This window comes from Limulus polyphemus, unplaced genomic scaffold (assembly GCF_000517525.1).
Source record: "Limulus polyphemus unplaced genomic scaffold, Limulus_polyphemus-2.1.2 Scaffold588, whole genome shotgun sequence".
Classification (NCBI taxonomy): domain Eukaryota; kingdom Metazoa; phylum Arthropoda; class Merostomata; order Xiphosura; family Limulidae; genus Limulus; species Limulus polyphemus.
Window position 1 is genome coordinate 71,042 of NW_013666198.1, and position 15,912 is coordinate 86,953.

Consider the following 15,912-nt stretch of genomic DNA (forward strand, 5'->3'; position numbering starts at 1 on the left):
CACTTTACTTACGGTCACTACCGCTCACTTGACTCGATTATCTGTCTCTATATCTCCCTATCTGCCATTATATATGCCGCTTTATTTGCGGGCTTATATACAAAAATAGAGGGCGTCTGGCAAACACTTGAGTTGCCAGGAGCAGTCATGATCCTTCTAGAAACTACCAGCGTCATGTGACTTCCGCTGTCGTAACAATATAACAATGATTTATGAAAACTACTGTCCTGTGTAGTCTTGTGCATACATGTTGTGGTCAGATTGTTGCATCTTTTTTATATGACATAATTGGGTATAGTTTTTGTTAACAGAGCTGTTGGTATGATCTGTCTAATGTTTTAACATCAAGATTTCAGCTCGTAAACACATATTGAACCATCAAATGTTGAAAAATACTGTAAGCACAGTTTATAAATTACCCCAGATGGTGTAATGGTAGCAAAATGTTAAAAACTAGCAAAAGATTATGTAGTGCTTTCTAGTAATTTTCGAACTCGGACAAAAATTATTTCACAAGTACAGCAAGGTAACATTGTAGCTCTTTTATGGCTTATTAAATCTATAAGTTATGATTACAGACAAAATAATGTAAAGTAGAAAAAAAATAACGTTACACTTAAGACCACTTGAAAAATGTTTTATATTCTTGACATAGTGTATTAGACCTATTGTGGTATTGATCCAAATTTTATATTTTTAACATTCTCAAGTTTGTTAAGTCTTCATGAAATGATGCCTTAAATTTGGGATATGGGTGTCATGTATAAAATTGTCTTACTAAGTACCATTAATTATTCAACCTTCAAGAAGGAAAATTTTCACAACTGTGCTATAAAAGCACAGATGCAAGAATACTGAGGTAATTGTTACATAATTATGTTTCAGTCAGTGACACCAGAAGAACACATGAAACTCAAGGTTGTTTCTCTTAATTTCAAGACATTTCCTAAAATGCCTCAAGCTGCTTTCAAAAAAACATTTTTTTCCTCAGCTTGTGCTCAACTACTTAATGAGAATGACTAGGATTTGGTTTTCATAGATCAGGAATGATGTTGTTAAGATGATCTTTATAAAATTTGCCCCTAGTGGTTCAGTAGTAAGTCAGATGGCTTATAAAATGGCTTATAGTGCAAAAAGGCAGGTTTCAATACCTGCAGTGGACAAAGCACATCCAGTGTGTAACTTTGTGCTTAACAACAAACAAATAAACAAACGTTACATAATTCAGAAAGTATTATCTTAATGAAGCAATGTGATGAAAAGTCCCTGTCTAAGAAAGGCTTACAATTTTCTTGATATAAACTAAAAGAAAACAATGTCCTCTGAATATGTCAAAACTAGTAGTAATGGTAATAAAGACAAGTGTAAAAAATAAAAAACAGAAAAGGGACAAAGAAACAAAGACAATGCAAAATGTCAATCAGAAGGACAGACAACGGAAATTACTCAAACAGGTGAAAAAAAAAATAAGTCCTTTTTTTTAAGAATGGTATAAAAATGACAAATTCCAAAATAAGCATTTTATTTTTTATTATCACATACATAATTGTTATGAATTAATAGTCTGTAAATATGCTATAGTTGCTTGATTTAGTTGTTATTGATACTGTTTTCCAAAATACTTTTTTTACTTTTTTACCTGTTTGTGTACTTTTCTTTGTCGTTTTTCCCAATGGACTCTTTTCCATTGCCTTTTTTTACTGTTATCTTTATTACCTACATATTGTGCTCTTTTCTTAATTACTAGAATATTGTCTACTTGTTGATTATGTTTTTGGTCACTGATGGAACAGTGCTGATACTACTTCTTTGTTAGGTGTAAATAGTACAGAAAGCAATATCAAGCTTCTGATAATAAATGTATTTTGCAGACAAGAAAAATCATGTGATCCACTGTTTGTTAACCTATACACTTTTGCAATCTATCACAAAATACCAGACAAAATTATAATATAATTTTTTCCAGGCATTATTTGGCTTATGAAAACTGTGTGAAGAATATTGTTCTCCATTGTAAGCCTAAGGCTCATCTGTACTTATCATCTTACCTCATTGATGATGCACAAAAGTTGTCTTGGACATGTTCAGATATGTACCATAAAACAAAGGACTTACCCAAGACAGAAAGTTTATCTGATCAGAGAGATGTAGAAGAAGGTAAATTTTTCTAGATTGAAAATTGATGTTATTGTATTACAATTTATAACTATCATTTCATGAAGAATTTAGATCTAATTTCAGTTTGCAAGTTTTCTTCTGTCATTGATTATTTTGCTCATTTGCTACTCATTTCAACACCACTCATTAAATGCATTAGTTTCACAGATACCAAGGGACATGCCCATAAAATTGTTTTTATAATGCTTAATTGGTTATAATCATTTTATTAATGTTGAGCATAGATGTATATAAAAAAAACAACAACATTAAAATTAATTATAAGCTTGACTAAAGCTTGTATTATATGCTATGCATCTTATGTATTGAATCGTTGTCAGAGAACACTAAACATCTATTTATAACTTATAAATATATATTCCTAAGTATCCACTACCAGTTGTAAAAAAAAAAATGCTACTAAACAATGTCTTAAGTAAAAGGCGTTAACAAAAAAGTTTAAAAATAAACGTATCTCTTGATGAACATGTCTAAAATGTATGTACAAGTGCAACACTTAAAAATGATATAAAGTATCGTATATATCCCTTACTATGTCATAATGATTCATGGCTAGACACTTAAAATGCTTGTATAAATAAACAAGACATAACTTCTTTCATATGTTTTTATATTCTACATAAGAAAATGAAATTACAAGCATTTGTGCATTTAAAACAAATGTTTTTAATGTACTTTTCTGCATATCTATTATGCAAATATCATGGAGTACCTGTTACGTATATTATTAGTAAGAGTAATAGTTTTAAAATGAATATTTTTTCTTTGGTAATAACTAGCAGTGTTTACCAGAATAACCTTTTTTTTTATAATAGAACTTTACAATTCAATTTATCACATAAATCCCTAATATGGACTTGTTTCTTCACATGTAGTATTACATTCCACATGACTTTTACAGTAGTAATATTTATAATTAAATATAAATGAATATGATAATTAGCATTGAAAACAGTGAAAAAATTTTGTTGTTGTTGTTGTTTAGCTAAGTTGCATTGAAATTTGTGTTACATAAGATTTGTTATAATTTAACTTCAGATAACTTTTTTATTTTTGGTAAAAATGTATATGAATTTTTTGTTTAGTTTCACATGTTATCAAGGGTGTCCAGTGTATATCTAAATTAAAAGGAGAATATGACATCTGCCGAGAAGAATTCAATAAGAAAATCAGTAATGATGAGACCTATTCATCAACTATTAAAATACAGAATTGTTGGTAAGTACTGGTTGGAAGAGAATTGTTGGTAAATACTAGGTGGAAGATAATTGTTGGTAAGTACTGGTTGGAAGATAATTGTTGGTAAGTACTGGTTGGAAGAGAATTGTTGGTAAATACTAGGTGGAAGATAATTGTTGGTAAGTACTGGTTGGAAGATAATTGTTGGTAAATACTAGGTGGAAGATAATTGTTGGTAAGTACTAGGTGGAAGATAATTGTTGGTAAGTACTGGTTGGAAGAGAATTGTTGGTAAGTATTATTGTGAAGAGAATGATTGATAAATACTTTTAAAAAATTTGTTGATCAGTGCCTATTACTTACATAGTTAATAAGAATAACATCTTTAAACTGAGTATTTTTTTCTTTGGTAAAAGATGGACCTTTTAAGTGAAATGTTCCTCTTTATTTTTTATAGTAAATTTCAAATTTATTTCTGGTAAATTTATTTATGCTTTAAAAAATCAAATTATCTTAATTTGAAATGATTTGTACTCAAGCTATACATAATTTGTATTATTGGACTTTGCATTAAATATTAGCATAAGTCATAAAATCAGTAAGCTAATCCCAGTCATTTCAAAATGAATTTGATTTTTTTTATTTCTATGAAGAAAAATGTGGGTCTTTCATAAAATATGTAATTTGTTTTTCTTTATTTTTTTATAAAACTACCTTGCATCAGTTTTTGAACTCAATCCATCAATAGATAACTTCAGATACAAAGAAAACAAATGGAAGTTTTCAAGGAGCTGTAAATATAAGTAATCTGTGTAAAAAATATCACAAAATTTCTAAAAACTAATAGTTTTTTTGCTGTAACTTGGTTTATTTCTTGATAAACAAATAGTACTGGTCTAGCAGACACAGTTTACAACACCACATAACAGGTTTAATTAGATATTTGGGGAGCTTACAATGTACAGTAAAGTTTTAAAATCTATATTCAGGTTTTTCCAACTAACACATTTATTTTAGTATTTATGCAATACAGTAAAAGAACCAGGTATGTTTGATAGTTAGTAGGCTGGACTGTGGATCAGAAGGTCCAAGGTTCAATGCATGATAAGCTGTTGAAAATGCTTCATAATTGCAGTTGTGGGAACTATACAACTGTGAACGACAATACTATTTGGTTAACAGTAGCCTCCAAGATGACAGGTGTTGCCAACTGGTTGCTGCTCCCTAACTGGTCAGCAATTCTAAATTACAAATGGCTTAGGAAAATACCAATGAGTATAAGAGTATATAGATAAAATATAACTTCATTGTCAGAATGTTAAGCTTTTCAGTAATGTAAAATGACATGATATGCAATTCTTTATAGTTTGTACAATAAAAGGCATTTATTGTGGGTGATAGCCAAAACTTGACTCACAGAGTCATGAAAGGATTATTAAATGTTTTTTTCTCACAGTAATATAGAACCTTATTTTTATATCTGGGCTTTGAATTTATATCCAGTATTAATTTAGAATATTATTCATAAAAAATGCTTGAGTTTCAGCATTTAACAGTTTTCCATCCATAGTTTTTCTAGCAAAATGTGTTTCATTTTAATCAAATATTTAGTTAGTAGTGACATTAAACATTAGTTTTACTATGTATTGTTTAATGGAGTAATAACAAAGTAAAATTTAGGTCTCTGACAGATGAAATTCAGAAACTGATGCTGTGCACACTTTAAAAAAGTACACTGACATCAATATTTTTCAGAATGAATATAATGAGGAGTTTCCAATAAATGTATCATTTAAACATTTCTAAAATATTCTTATTGTAAAGAATTGTTGAGATTACACATTAGTAGTTTTATGTATATTTGATCCATTATCTAATCTCTTGTTTCTTTCTGCTTCTGCTATTTCAGTGCCTTTATTGAATATGATGAATGTGTAAGTACTCTTGCCAAAAATAGATGTGATAAAACTGGACAATCAATTGCCAAAAGCATTATTGTCCAGGCAAAACTTTTGACAGGAGACAGCTGTAACAAATATGAAGATAAAAAAGTGTGTTCTGCGCTTACCAGTAAGTTATCTATGTTTACAACATGATGTTTCAGATCTTATTTTTCATACTTTCTTGTCTTTTCTCACCTGCATATATATTTATTATCAAAAAAATTTAATTTTCATTTAGAATTATTTTCAAGAACTCTTTTCAAGGTTTATGTAATGTTACTTCATGTGTAACAATCCTTTGGTTGTATGAATATACTACAAATCAACATAACCATTCTTGTAGAGATCTCTTGAAATTATTATATCAAAAAGCTTAAGAAAAGGTTTAAGTATCTAGTTTTTACTGTTTAATATAATCTTTATTATGTAAATAATATTATTATATAATCGTATATATTATTATATAATTATTATTATGTAAATAATATTATTATATAATATATAATCTTATATATTATTATATAATCTTTATTGAATGGTATTATTTTGCTCAATTAATTTTATTGGCCTATTTTATTTATGATAATATATAATTACAAGTGTTGAAAAACATTTTTTTTTACCATTTTTGTGTCCTAGTTGTTAAAAATGGTTTGTCAGAAACAATTTACACATACAAACACTTTAAAACTTCTCTTAGGAATTCTGGAAATGTCACAACCATAGCAGAATAATTCTAATTCACATTGTTTTGGAGATCTAAACATTTCATAAAGGAATATCTGGCCATTATGCTCACAAAGTTATTTACTTTGGTTCTTTCTCTCTGCACATGTAAATTTCTACCACACATTTCATTAGTGCACATTTTTTAGGGCAGTACAATACAATTGTATTAATATTAGACTTTTTATTTTAACTGTTCACAGGGGATTTCTTTCAGAATTGTTTCTGGAAAGAAAATATTTTATTTGGTGACTGATGTGGCAAAGAGCATTCCAGTACATGTAAAAACATGGTCTGGTTGTATTCCCCAAGATTTTTTTTACAAGTATGTCTAAAATGGTAGTTTTTTTAGGGGTGAGGCTTCCTCCTGCACTATGGAAAGAAAACCCCCATGTATACATAGTTAAATATTTATTAATGTAACTTAAAATGCCAGTATACAATACTCTGAACACTGCACCAAGTTACCAAGTGTTTTATATTATATTTGTAGGAGTTAACATCTCAGACCAAGGAAGAAACCCAAGTGAAGCTTCAGGTATTTCCAAATATCTTTCTTATCAGTAGAACACACACATCTCTCACTTGCTACTAAATCGTTTCTTCAAATAATAGAGTTGTTGTGATTTCCCACATACTTAAAATGAAAAGACATTTGACATCATTTGAATATGAATTAGTTTAATTTATTGTCAGACATTTAATGCAAAATTACTTTTTGAACCATAGAAGTTAGAAAAGTTATACATATAGGAGTAATTCTGCTCTTTACAAAGTTGCAAATATTAATTCTAGAATATTACAGATGTTCATTGTGATCTAATATATTTAACACTTTACTATTTCAAATTTCTTTTATTTGGTTATATTGTAATTGACATATCTCTTAGAATTTTAGCCCCACTCCTTGGTGGGTCAGTGGTAAGCTTATGGAATTACAACATTAAAATCCAGAGTTTGATTCCCCATGATGGACAGAGTGCAGGTAGCCCATTGTACAGCTTTGCACTAAAAACAGAAAACAGTATTGTTTGTATAGTGATCTGTTAGTATGGTTTAGAATTTTATACAGATAGTTACAAATCATTAGTGATCAGCTATTGGATATGTCATAATTTATTCAATATAAAGAAATTCTTTAACTCACTATAAATGAAAAAGAATTAAAAATGTTCAGTGTTAGTGTTTTGGCTGGTCAGTGAAAGTGTTTTTGCCCAAAATTTAGACTTTTTTTTTTTTACGTTACATAAATTTTACCTGGTTCAGTGTATTTCCTTATTTTATCAGTCCATTGTTATATTTGTTTGATAATTTATTCAGTAGATATTTTGTGTTGTAACTGAAAAATAATGGATTTGAGAACATTTGTAATTAAAATAGGTAGTTTCTTGTGACTTTGTAAATATATTTTAATTTTAGGATGTACTCTGTCTTTACCAAGTCAGAGAGACTCCAAAGCTCTTATTTTTTATTTTATTGTTAAGACTAGTGTCCAGAAACTAAAGAGCAAGACTTTTACAGATATTTCTTTTCTTTTTGCATGTGTGTTCTATTTTTACATTCTTGTATACTGTGATGTCCTTATATGTTTATATACACATATAATGTGTTGGAAACGTTTTCTTCTAACAAACTTAGTATAGATGTTTTTAAGTTTGGGCTTTTATTTTTTCTCAGGTTCATAAATCATTATTAAATATTCTTAATAATTAATTTTATTACTGCCAAAAAATTTATTGAGTACTTCATCACTCAAACACTGAATCAATTTTTACTTAACCTTTAAGTATTCGCTTAAACTTTAAATGTGCTTAAGTTCACTGTCCTGTTTCAAACCAATACAGATAAAGAAGAAAAATGTATCACAAAATTTCTGAAGAAATTATTCATTCCTTAATTTACAAGTAAAGTAACTAGTAAAAAAACATCTATTTGTAGACTTAATAGGTTGGGAACTATTATTTTTGGCTGTAGTCCACAGGGACTAGATATGAGTACTTAAAGATCAATTTCATTATCTTCCCACTGAATGATACCTTAGAAAACACAACTTGCCAGAATTAACCAGTGCTTTCACATTACAATATTTAAGGTTCTGTGCTATATTTAAGTCTCTGCATAGTACAATTAACATGGTTGAGGAAACTACATTTAACACTTTTATTTTAATAAGCAATTGTTACAGCTATACCTATTTGGAGGCAATTTAAGCTATTACATAATAATACTCTCAATGATTGTAATATACTAATGTTTTGGACCCCTAATCAATTTACTTTTATGTGAAAATAAATTTAAAGAGTTTTTTTTTGTATCAATCTGATTGTCTGTATGGTTGACATTCATAAATTTATCGTGTGATAAGAACTTTTTCCCTTATAAGAGTAAATGATGATAATGTTTTTTTAGTTGTGTATTACAAGTTTTGCCTACTGGTGACATTGTTGTATTGTTTAATTGACCAATCAGGTTTTCCAAAAGCTCAACAATAATGCCAGGTGTAGATTAAACGTAGTTGGTAATGTTATAGTAAGTTTTAAGAAGAAATTATTAGAACTTAAGTGTGATGGTTATAGCCTCTTATAGGTGATTCAGAAGAAAGTAATAAACACATCAAGAAAATCTTTGAGAGGAGTACAAAGTCCCTAAGTAGTTACTGAATTTAATAAATCAATTTTAACTTAAGTTACTGAAATTTATGCTAGCAAATTCTGTAAACAAGTTATGTTAACAAGAAAACTAAATGCTGATTATTTTTAAATTAAAGACCAGTCTTAATTATTCCAAACATAGCACCTCAGCAGTATCTGTAAATTGTTAGTTTAATTATTTAGATAATTCATAAATTATGTAATTTCAATACTTTTATTTTCTAGTCAAAACATTAACTTAAATAACTAAGTATGTAACAACATAAACAGCCTCTGGTGGCTCGTTGGTAAGCTTTAAGGCTTATAATGCTAAAAATTGGGGTTTCATACCAATAGTGAGCACAGTGAAGATAGCCCAATGTGTAGCTGGAAAACAAACGAAAATAAACATAAACAATAGTTTAGTTGTAGTGTAAATAGTTTTACAGAACGTACTAACTACTTAAAGTAGCCATTAATAATTTGAGTTTTTTGAAGCTGCAATTGTCTCTGTGAGAAACTAACACTTAGTTAAAAATGTGTTTAAGATACAAATCTTTCAAATTTCTGCCTAATCAGAACTAGTTGTGGGCAACTTTTATGTTAACCAAAGAATACATTAATTTTTTTCTTCATACAGTTAATTTGTTTGATAACTTCTATACATATGTACATTATTAAAATAAATATAACTTATCTGGAACCATAAGATCAACCTAAACCTGGAACCTAAAATCAAGAGTTGTGAACTAATTAATCATATTATGTATAATATCAGATGAGTATCCTTGTTAAAAGTATTTTCAGCCATAAACCAACAATAGCTCTTATAACATAGTCATCAAAGTGCTCAATTATACCCAATGCACAATTTGTTCTTCATGCCCATATCTTTACATGCTTTGTAAGTCTTATATTTGTGTGTGTTTTTGCATACTATATACATATATTTGTGTAATCTGTCAAGTTTATACTTGGTATGTGATTGTAGTTTTATTTTTGCATACATCATTTCTGAAACTGTAACTGTATTGTGGAATTGTAGTGATAAATTTTATAAAATTTAATTTTGAAAATTTATTATTTGTTATTGTCTCTAATAGAAAACTTTGAAGACTTTTATGTGTACATGTTGTGTTCTAGCATATTTAGTCTATGAGTGTTTAGGAGCTTTAGAAATATGCTCTTTAAGGAATTAAACTTCCTATTATCATCTAGCAAATGCCTGCCAGAAAATCTACTTGGCTAGTGTATGTGTCTATGAAACATTTTTCTGTTATGAAGAAGTAAATGGGCTACTATCTTTACTGTTAGTGATTGTACAGCATATTGTAATGAGGACAAGTCAGAACATATTTGGTTGATATTCATCAGTTTAACATGCACTAGTTACTGTGAAGCAGTTCAGTGAATTTGCTGCTAATAAAGTGAAAAAATCAGAAGTAAGGAACAGCTTCAGTTAAACAATTTTTTATATTTTTATTTAGTTTGTAAAACAAAGAATGCATGACTTCAGAAATTTTTATATTTTTATGTTTGGTCACTTTCTCAGGACAAATGTTGTCTAAAACATAAGACCCTAAAGGAATCTGTAATAATACTGTGTAACTGGTAGCATCTGATTCTGAGAACATATTGGAAAAAATGAAAAACTAGTGAAAATTATAAAGAAGAAAGCTTATATTACAAAAGAATGAAAAATTATTTATGCCATGCTTTAAGTGATTAATTTGTTTTATTGAAAGTTTGTAAAAGTTTCATCTTACATTTTGTCTTTCAATCAAGCTCACTTTCAAAGATGGGGAACTCCCCTCCCCCCAAAAAAAACCATATTCATTTACCTCACTAACTTGGAAGACAGCATTTTGAAGCATGCGTGTTTTCATTCAGATAATGGGTTTCAAAAATGTATTGAAACCTTGTGTTCTAGTCTAGTAAACTAGAAGTCAGTCTGAGATATGTTTCTCTACACTAGTGATTTTCCTTTATATATGTTCGGTGTAGATGTAATACGTTTTACAGTGAACTTTTGTTTAAAGTAGAATTGCTGTAATCCTTATGATTCATTAGCATGATGTAATGCCACTGTCAACTTTTGCTGTTCTTTTGAATTTATGATAATGGAGTTTGAAGTTCTGGGAAATTTGTTTTGTTGAAAATCTGAAGGAGAAATTAGCATTTATGTTTTTATTCATTATATAAATATAGTAAAATGGAGGAAGTATTTATTAAACAGTAAGTTCTATCTATAAGTTAAAATACTCTATGTTCATGAGCTAAATGACACTGTGTCCATGACAAAGCTACCAAATGCAATAGAATATAAAAGAATGATGATTTATCTGAAGTCATTTATTCTCATTGTAGTTACTAAAGATTTTTGGTACACCGCACTTTGTACTAAAAGCACATGGTAAGAAACTAATCTTGCATGCACACATGGCTGGCAATATCTAAATAGAAAAGGAAATTATACATGTAAGACTCATGTTGCTTGAAAACTAATCCATTTTGTCCTATTGTTCTACTTTATTTTGTTTCAAATTCTTTTGTCGAATTTTGTTTTGTAATTAAATGTTAAGCTGCTAACAGAATCTCAGTTTCTCATGTTTATATTATTATTTTTCTTACTTATTGTAAAACAAAAATTTAGGTTTGCTACTTGCTTTGAGAACTCATTTTTTGGTTCTTTAACACCCATGTTTTTAACCCCTTACACTGTTCCAGTGGGTTCTTCAGTTTCCAGCAAGTCCCGAAACTCCATAAAAAGTACTCAAAGACTTCCTACAACTGAAGTGGGTAACACAAGAATTATGTCTTTAAGCAAGCGTAAGTCATAAACATATTGACCTCTAATTTTTTAAAAACACTGGGGATTTGTTTTGCATCAAGACGCTGCATTTTCTTTCTTTCCTAAATGAGAAGAATTGCAACTAGTATTTCTACCATATTTCACATGTAGATTTGTAGACTTTAAACTGAGATAGCCATCAAATTTGCTGTCAGATATTTTATTTTATATTTATAGATTCATTGTAAAAAATTGTTTTTGCATGACTAGTAATAGAACATGGACAGTACTGTACAATCAAGAACAAAATGGAAGTTCCATTTTAGCATTCCAGAATTTTGTTTCATATAGAAAATTGACCAGTTTGTGCAGATTCAAACATATTGTCCAAGTTAATATCAAGTTATAAAACCATATGCCTTATTCTTGGAAATAAAAGTCAGTTCATCAGCTTCTCAATACTAATTACACAAATGTTGTGTTACTAAAATTGTTAAAATTTTACAGTTTGCTTCTAATAAACTTTATATTCTAAAATATTTTAAGTTCAGTAGCTCAGATCTTACGTATCATTAGATGAAAGTATGTAGTATTACGTAATTAATATACTAGCTTTATATAGGCCAAAAGAAGAAAGTTTTAGTTCTGCATTTTCAACTCGTATCAAACAAGTTTAAAAACTGTATTAATCAAAATCAAACACACCATATAAATGCTTAAATAAATGGCTCTGAAATCATATTAATTGAATATTTTTAAAACATGGGAAGCTGAGATAGATATTAATGTACCTAAAACACCGGTCCAACAGGTCATACAAGTTGTCCTTTTGGGCAAGCATCCATGAAATCTGGTTTGAGGTTTATAAGATAGAATTTTCTTTAAATTCTGGTTGGAATGAAATGTGTGTTTTTAATCATTAAATTTTCACTAGAATTTGGAGTGGTCTGCTTGTTTCTTGAAGGATATTAGAATATTGTGTTACTCTAGTTTTCTGAAAACTTGTAGCCAATTTTATGAGCCAGAGCACCTTCTTGTGAGGTTTTGTTTCTTGAACTAGTGTTGAATGAATACCAAAGGGCACTACACACTAGTCATCCCAGCTGTTGATGTATTGTGTTTTCAGTGAATCCTTGTGAAACCTGTTCTCTTCCTTGTGGAGTTAAGTCTGAAGTAGATGATTGTTTCTTTATTTTACATAGTTTATTCATCTTCGTTCTTTCCACTTTATAGAAGAGGGTTCCTGACCTTGTTCTTTGAAGTTTGGCCCACATTTACTGTGTTTTATTTCCCAAACATTTGACTATTGTTTGACACTTTTGTCCATATTCAGCAAAGGATGATATTTGTGGAATTCAGTTTTTATTTTTGTTGCTTTTTTTTTATGATCACCAGTTTACCACAGTGTCTACTTGATTTGTCCATTTTATATTAGTTTTATTCCTATTTACTTGTGTGTTGTGGTTTATTTATGTTTTACTTAAAAAGGGTATTCAGGGTTGTATTGTAATTCCTCAAATAAACCTGTTTTTTATTACTCTTGTATATAATTGATACTTGAAGCCATCGGTACTTGGTAAAACTCCATTATTACAGAACTGAGGAAGAAACAAAGGCAACTGTACGTTTCACAAATGCTTCATTTATTAGCGATGACCATGGTTTTGCCTTTACTGGCGAAACCATGGTTGTTATTAACTGAAGTATTTGTGAAGCGTAGAATTGTCTTTGTTTTTTTCTCAGTTCAGTTTTTATTACTCTTTTGTTTTTTGTATTAGAAAAGAATGCAAAAGAAGTTATTTAACTTTTCATACGTATCTCAGTCTAATATCTCTAGAGAGAGAGGGAGTGTGTATGTGTGTGAAAATTCTTTCATTTTGATTTGATTTCTAAAATTGATTACATGAACTGAAATTTCATGCAAGTATTAGTGTTTGATATCAATTATTTTATAACTAATTGATAAAATGAATGTATAGTTTATTACTGAGTATTTTTAATATGTTGATATAGATTGAAAATATATTAACATATTGATGATATATGGCCATGATTAACTTTTTAAAACCATTTAGGTTTAGAATAGTTCAAAAATATATTTCTGGTCATTCTATCAATTTCTGTAAATTTTTTATTTTACTTTTTCACTGTCATGAGCATGTACTTGGATACACTATATAACGTTTTTCTTATTAGCCTTGGAAAATATGATATTAATCACATGTGAATTTGGAATTTTGTACTTCCTTGAAGAAAGGGTAATCCCCTTCAAACTTCCCATAGTTTATCAGTTTCACATTTCAGATAAGTAATAAAATATTAAAACATGTATGTAAGATATAAATCTGGCATTGGGAAACTTGCTTATCTATAAATATGCAAGTGAAAGTGTCATCCAAATGTGCATGAGGTCAGTCTATTGGACCAACTTTGTATTGGAGAAGGAATATTGACTATAATTATAAATTTACTTAGGTGTATCTACACGAAATTTGACAAGCTTTTGGTAAAATCTATAAGGCTGTAGTACACAAAAAATCAGATGTGTTCCAAAAGTATTTGTACTCAAGATATGTCTGTGAATTGACAACATCAGTCTGACTCGCACCCTGACAAGTTGGAGTGCAAGGTGATGTTCATGGGAAGAATAAAAATACTTTTGTCTATCATAAAATTTCCACACTGCATCTATGACCTCCAAAATCCATATATACAGTTCTTTCAATATCCCAGTGTATTTTATTTGCTATTTACTCTCCTCTACCATGAACTGTCACTAAATCAGCAATGTAGGGTCAAATTAACAGTTTATAACTTGGACAGTAGCTACATAATATGTTGAATGGAATTCTGTAAAAGGTCATGGAATGTGCACTTTGACCCCCATCCATACACATAGGGTTAAACAGTGTAAATATTTCTTCAGTATATTAATATGTAAATGTAGACCTGAACGAATATATGTATTTATTCACTTTACAGGAGACTGAATGAACAAGAAAGTAACATCTCCCTTTCGTAACTACATGCTATTTTTTTATAATCTATTCTGTAATACTTAAACCTATTTATGTGATGAATGACTTTTCCTAACCAACAATTAGAGGAAGTAAAATTTTGAAAAAGTTTTTGATTTAGTATTTCAGCAGTAATTCAGGTGACCTGACTTTTTAAATTATTTTTTTAAACCTGCCTGCAGTGGAACTTGTTTAAACTTCGTTCTAGTCCTCCTTTTTTTTCCACTTCTGTTTGTACTTCATATTCAAAATTTTGAATTTTGCAACACCATGTACTGCCAACCAGAATTAAGACTTAAACTTTTGATTTTGTAATGAATCAGAAAGTTGTGTTAGTTTCCTTCCAGATATGTGAAATAGATTACTTCCAAAGTAGATAAATATACTGAACTTGGTTGATGTCAGTAAACACTTTTTTCATGTCGGAAAATTTGAGAAAAGAAAGAATTTGCTATAACTGATATTTTTATGATAGATAATAATATGAATTCTTAAGCTACAAAAGATACTAAAATCATTAATCTTCCTTTTGGAGAAGAAACACGATAACAAAGAAAAATTTTAATTTACTTCAGCATCTTATTTTCCAAAAACATTACAAGCTAATGATATTGAGCCATAACAACATTTTTCAAGATGTTAATTACCTTAGAAAACAAATCAAAATGCTCATTAAGGTATCATACTACTGAAAGATTGAAGTTTTATGATTATTTTATATGGAGGCATTAAAGATGCTGAAAATAGTTAAGTGTGATTAATCCATCACTACAGGCAATATGCTAAATATGTAAGTAAGAGTTTTATCTCTTGACAACAAAATAGGTAAATGAATTTGTATATGTGGCATCAGTTAGAAAATCACTATATAAGTGATATTTTTTTTTTACAGTATTGTGAATATCTGTGAAACTATCTTTTATACTTGAAGAATGCAGAATATTTTTTTCTCACTGATAATAATATTAGCTTTACAGCCAAGGTTCTTTGATGCAAGTCTGATCTTTAAACACTGGAAATTATTTTATGTTAATTCAGCCTGCAATTCTGGTCTGTAAGTAATTAAAATTCTGAACAGTCTTATCTCGATCCTGCACTGCCCTCTAGCTAAAAGTGCACCAGTCTTTTATACCCCATCAGTTTCATGCCATTTCAGAACATTTGCTGATCATGTGACTACCCTCCACCAATCATACTGCACCCTCTATACTAATGCAATTAGCTCCCTCTACTATTCTAAAGCAATCCTTACTTTCTCGATTGTCATTCTAGTGTGTTTTAACTCACTCTCCATGTAACTGCAAAATTTTTATTGTGCTTGATCACAAATTTATATCAGTTTCAACTTCAAGTTTTGACTTATTTTGTTTCATTTCCATTGTTTTTACTCGTTTGTTTATACTCGTGTATATATATATATATATATATATATATATATATATACTACT

General features: G+C 29.1%; 1 protein-coding gene across 2 annotated transcripts in view; it reads left to right on the forward strand.

Moving 5' to 3' along the window:
- Window positions 1-15,912, forward strand: part of LOC106459290 — a 93,691-nt gene that overhangs the window by 70,113 nt on the left and 7,666 nt on the right. The window contains exons 5-9 of one of the 2 annotated variants that reach the window (XM_022385748.1): window positions 1,967-2,157; window positions 3,264-3,396; window positions 5,267-5,427; window positions 6,520-6,564; window positions 11,384-11,485. In XM_022385748.1, the coding sequence (XP_022241456.1) occupies window positions 1,967-2,157; window positions 3,264-3,396; window positions 5,267-5,427; window positions 6,520-6,564; window positions 11,384-11,485 (632 nt within the window). The remainder of the gene's footprint in view (window positions 1-1,966; window positions 2,158-3,263; window positions 3,397-5,266; window positions 5,428-6,519; window positions 6,565-11,383; window positions 11,486-15,912) is intronic. The other variant, XM_013918901.2, reaches the window with a different exon arrangement.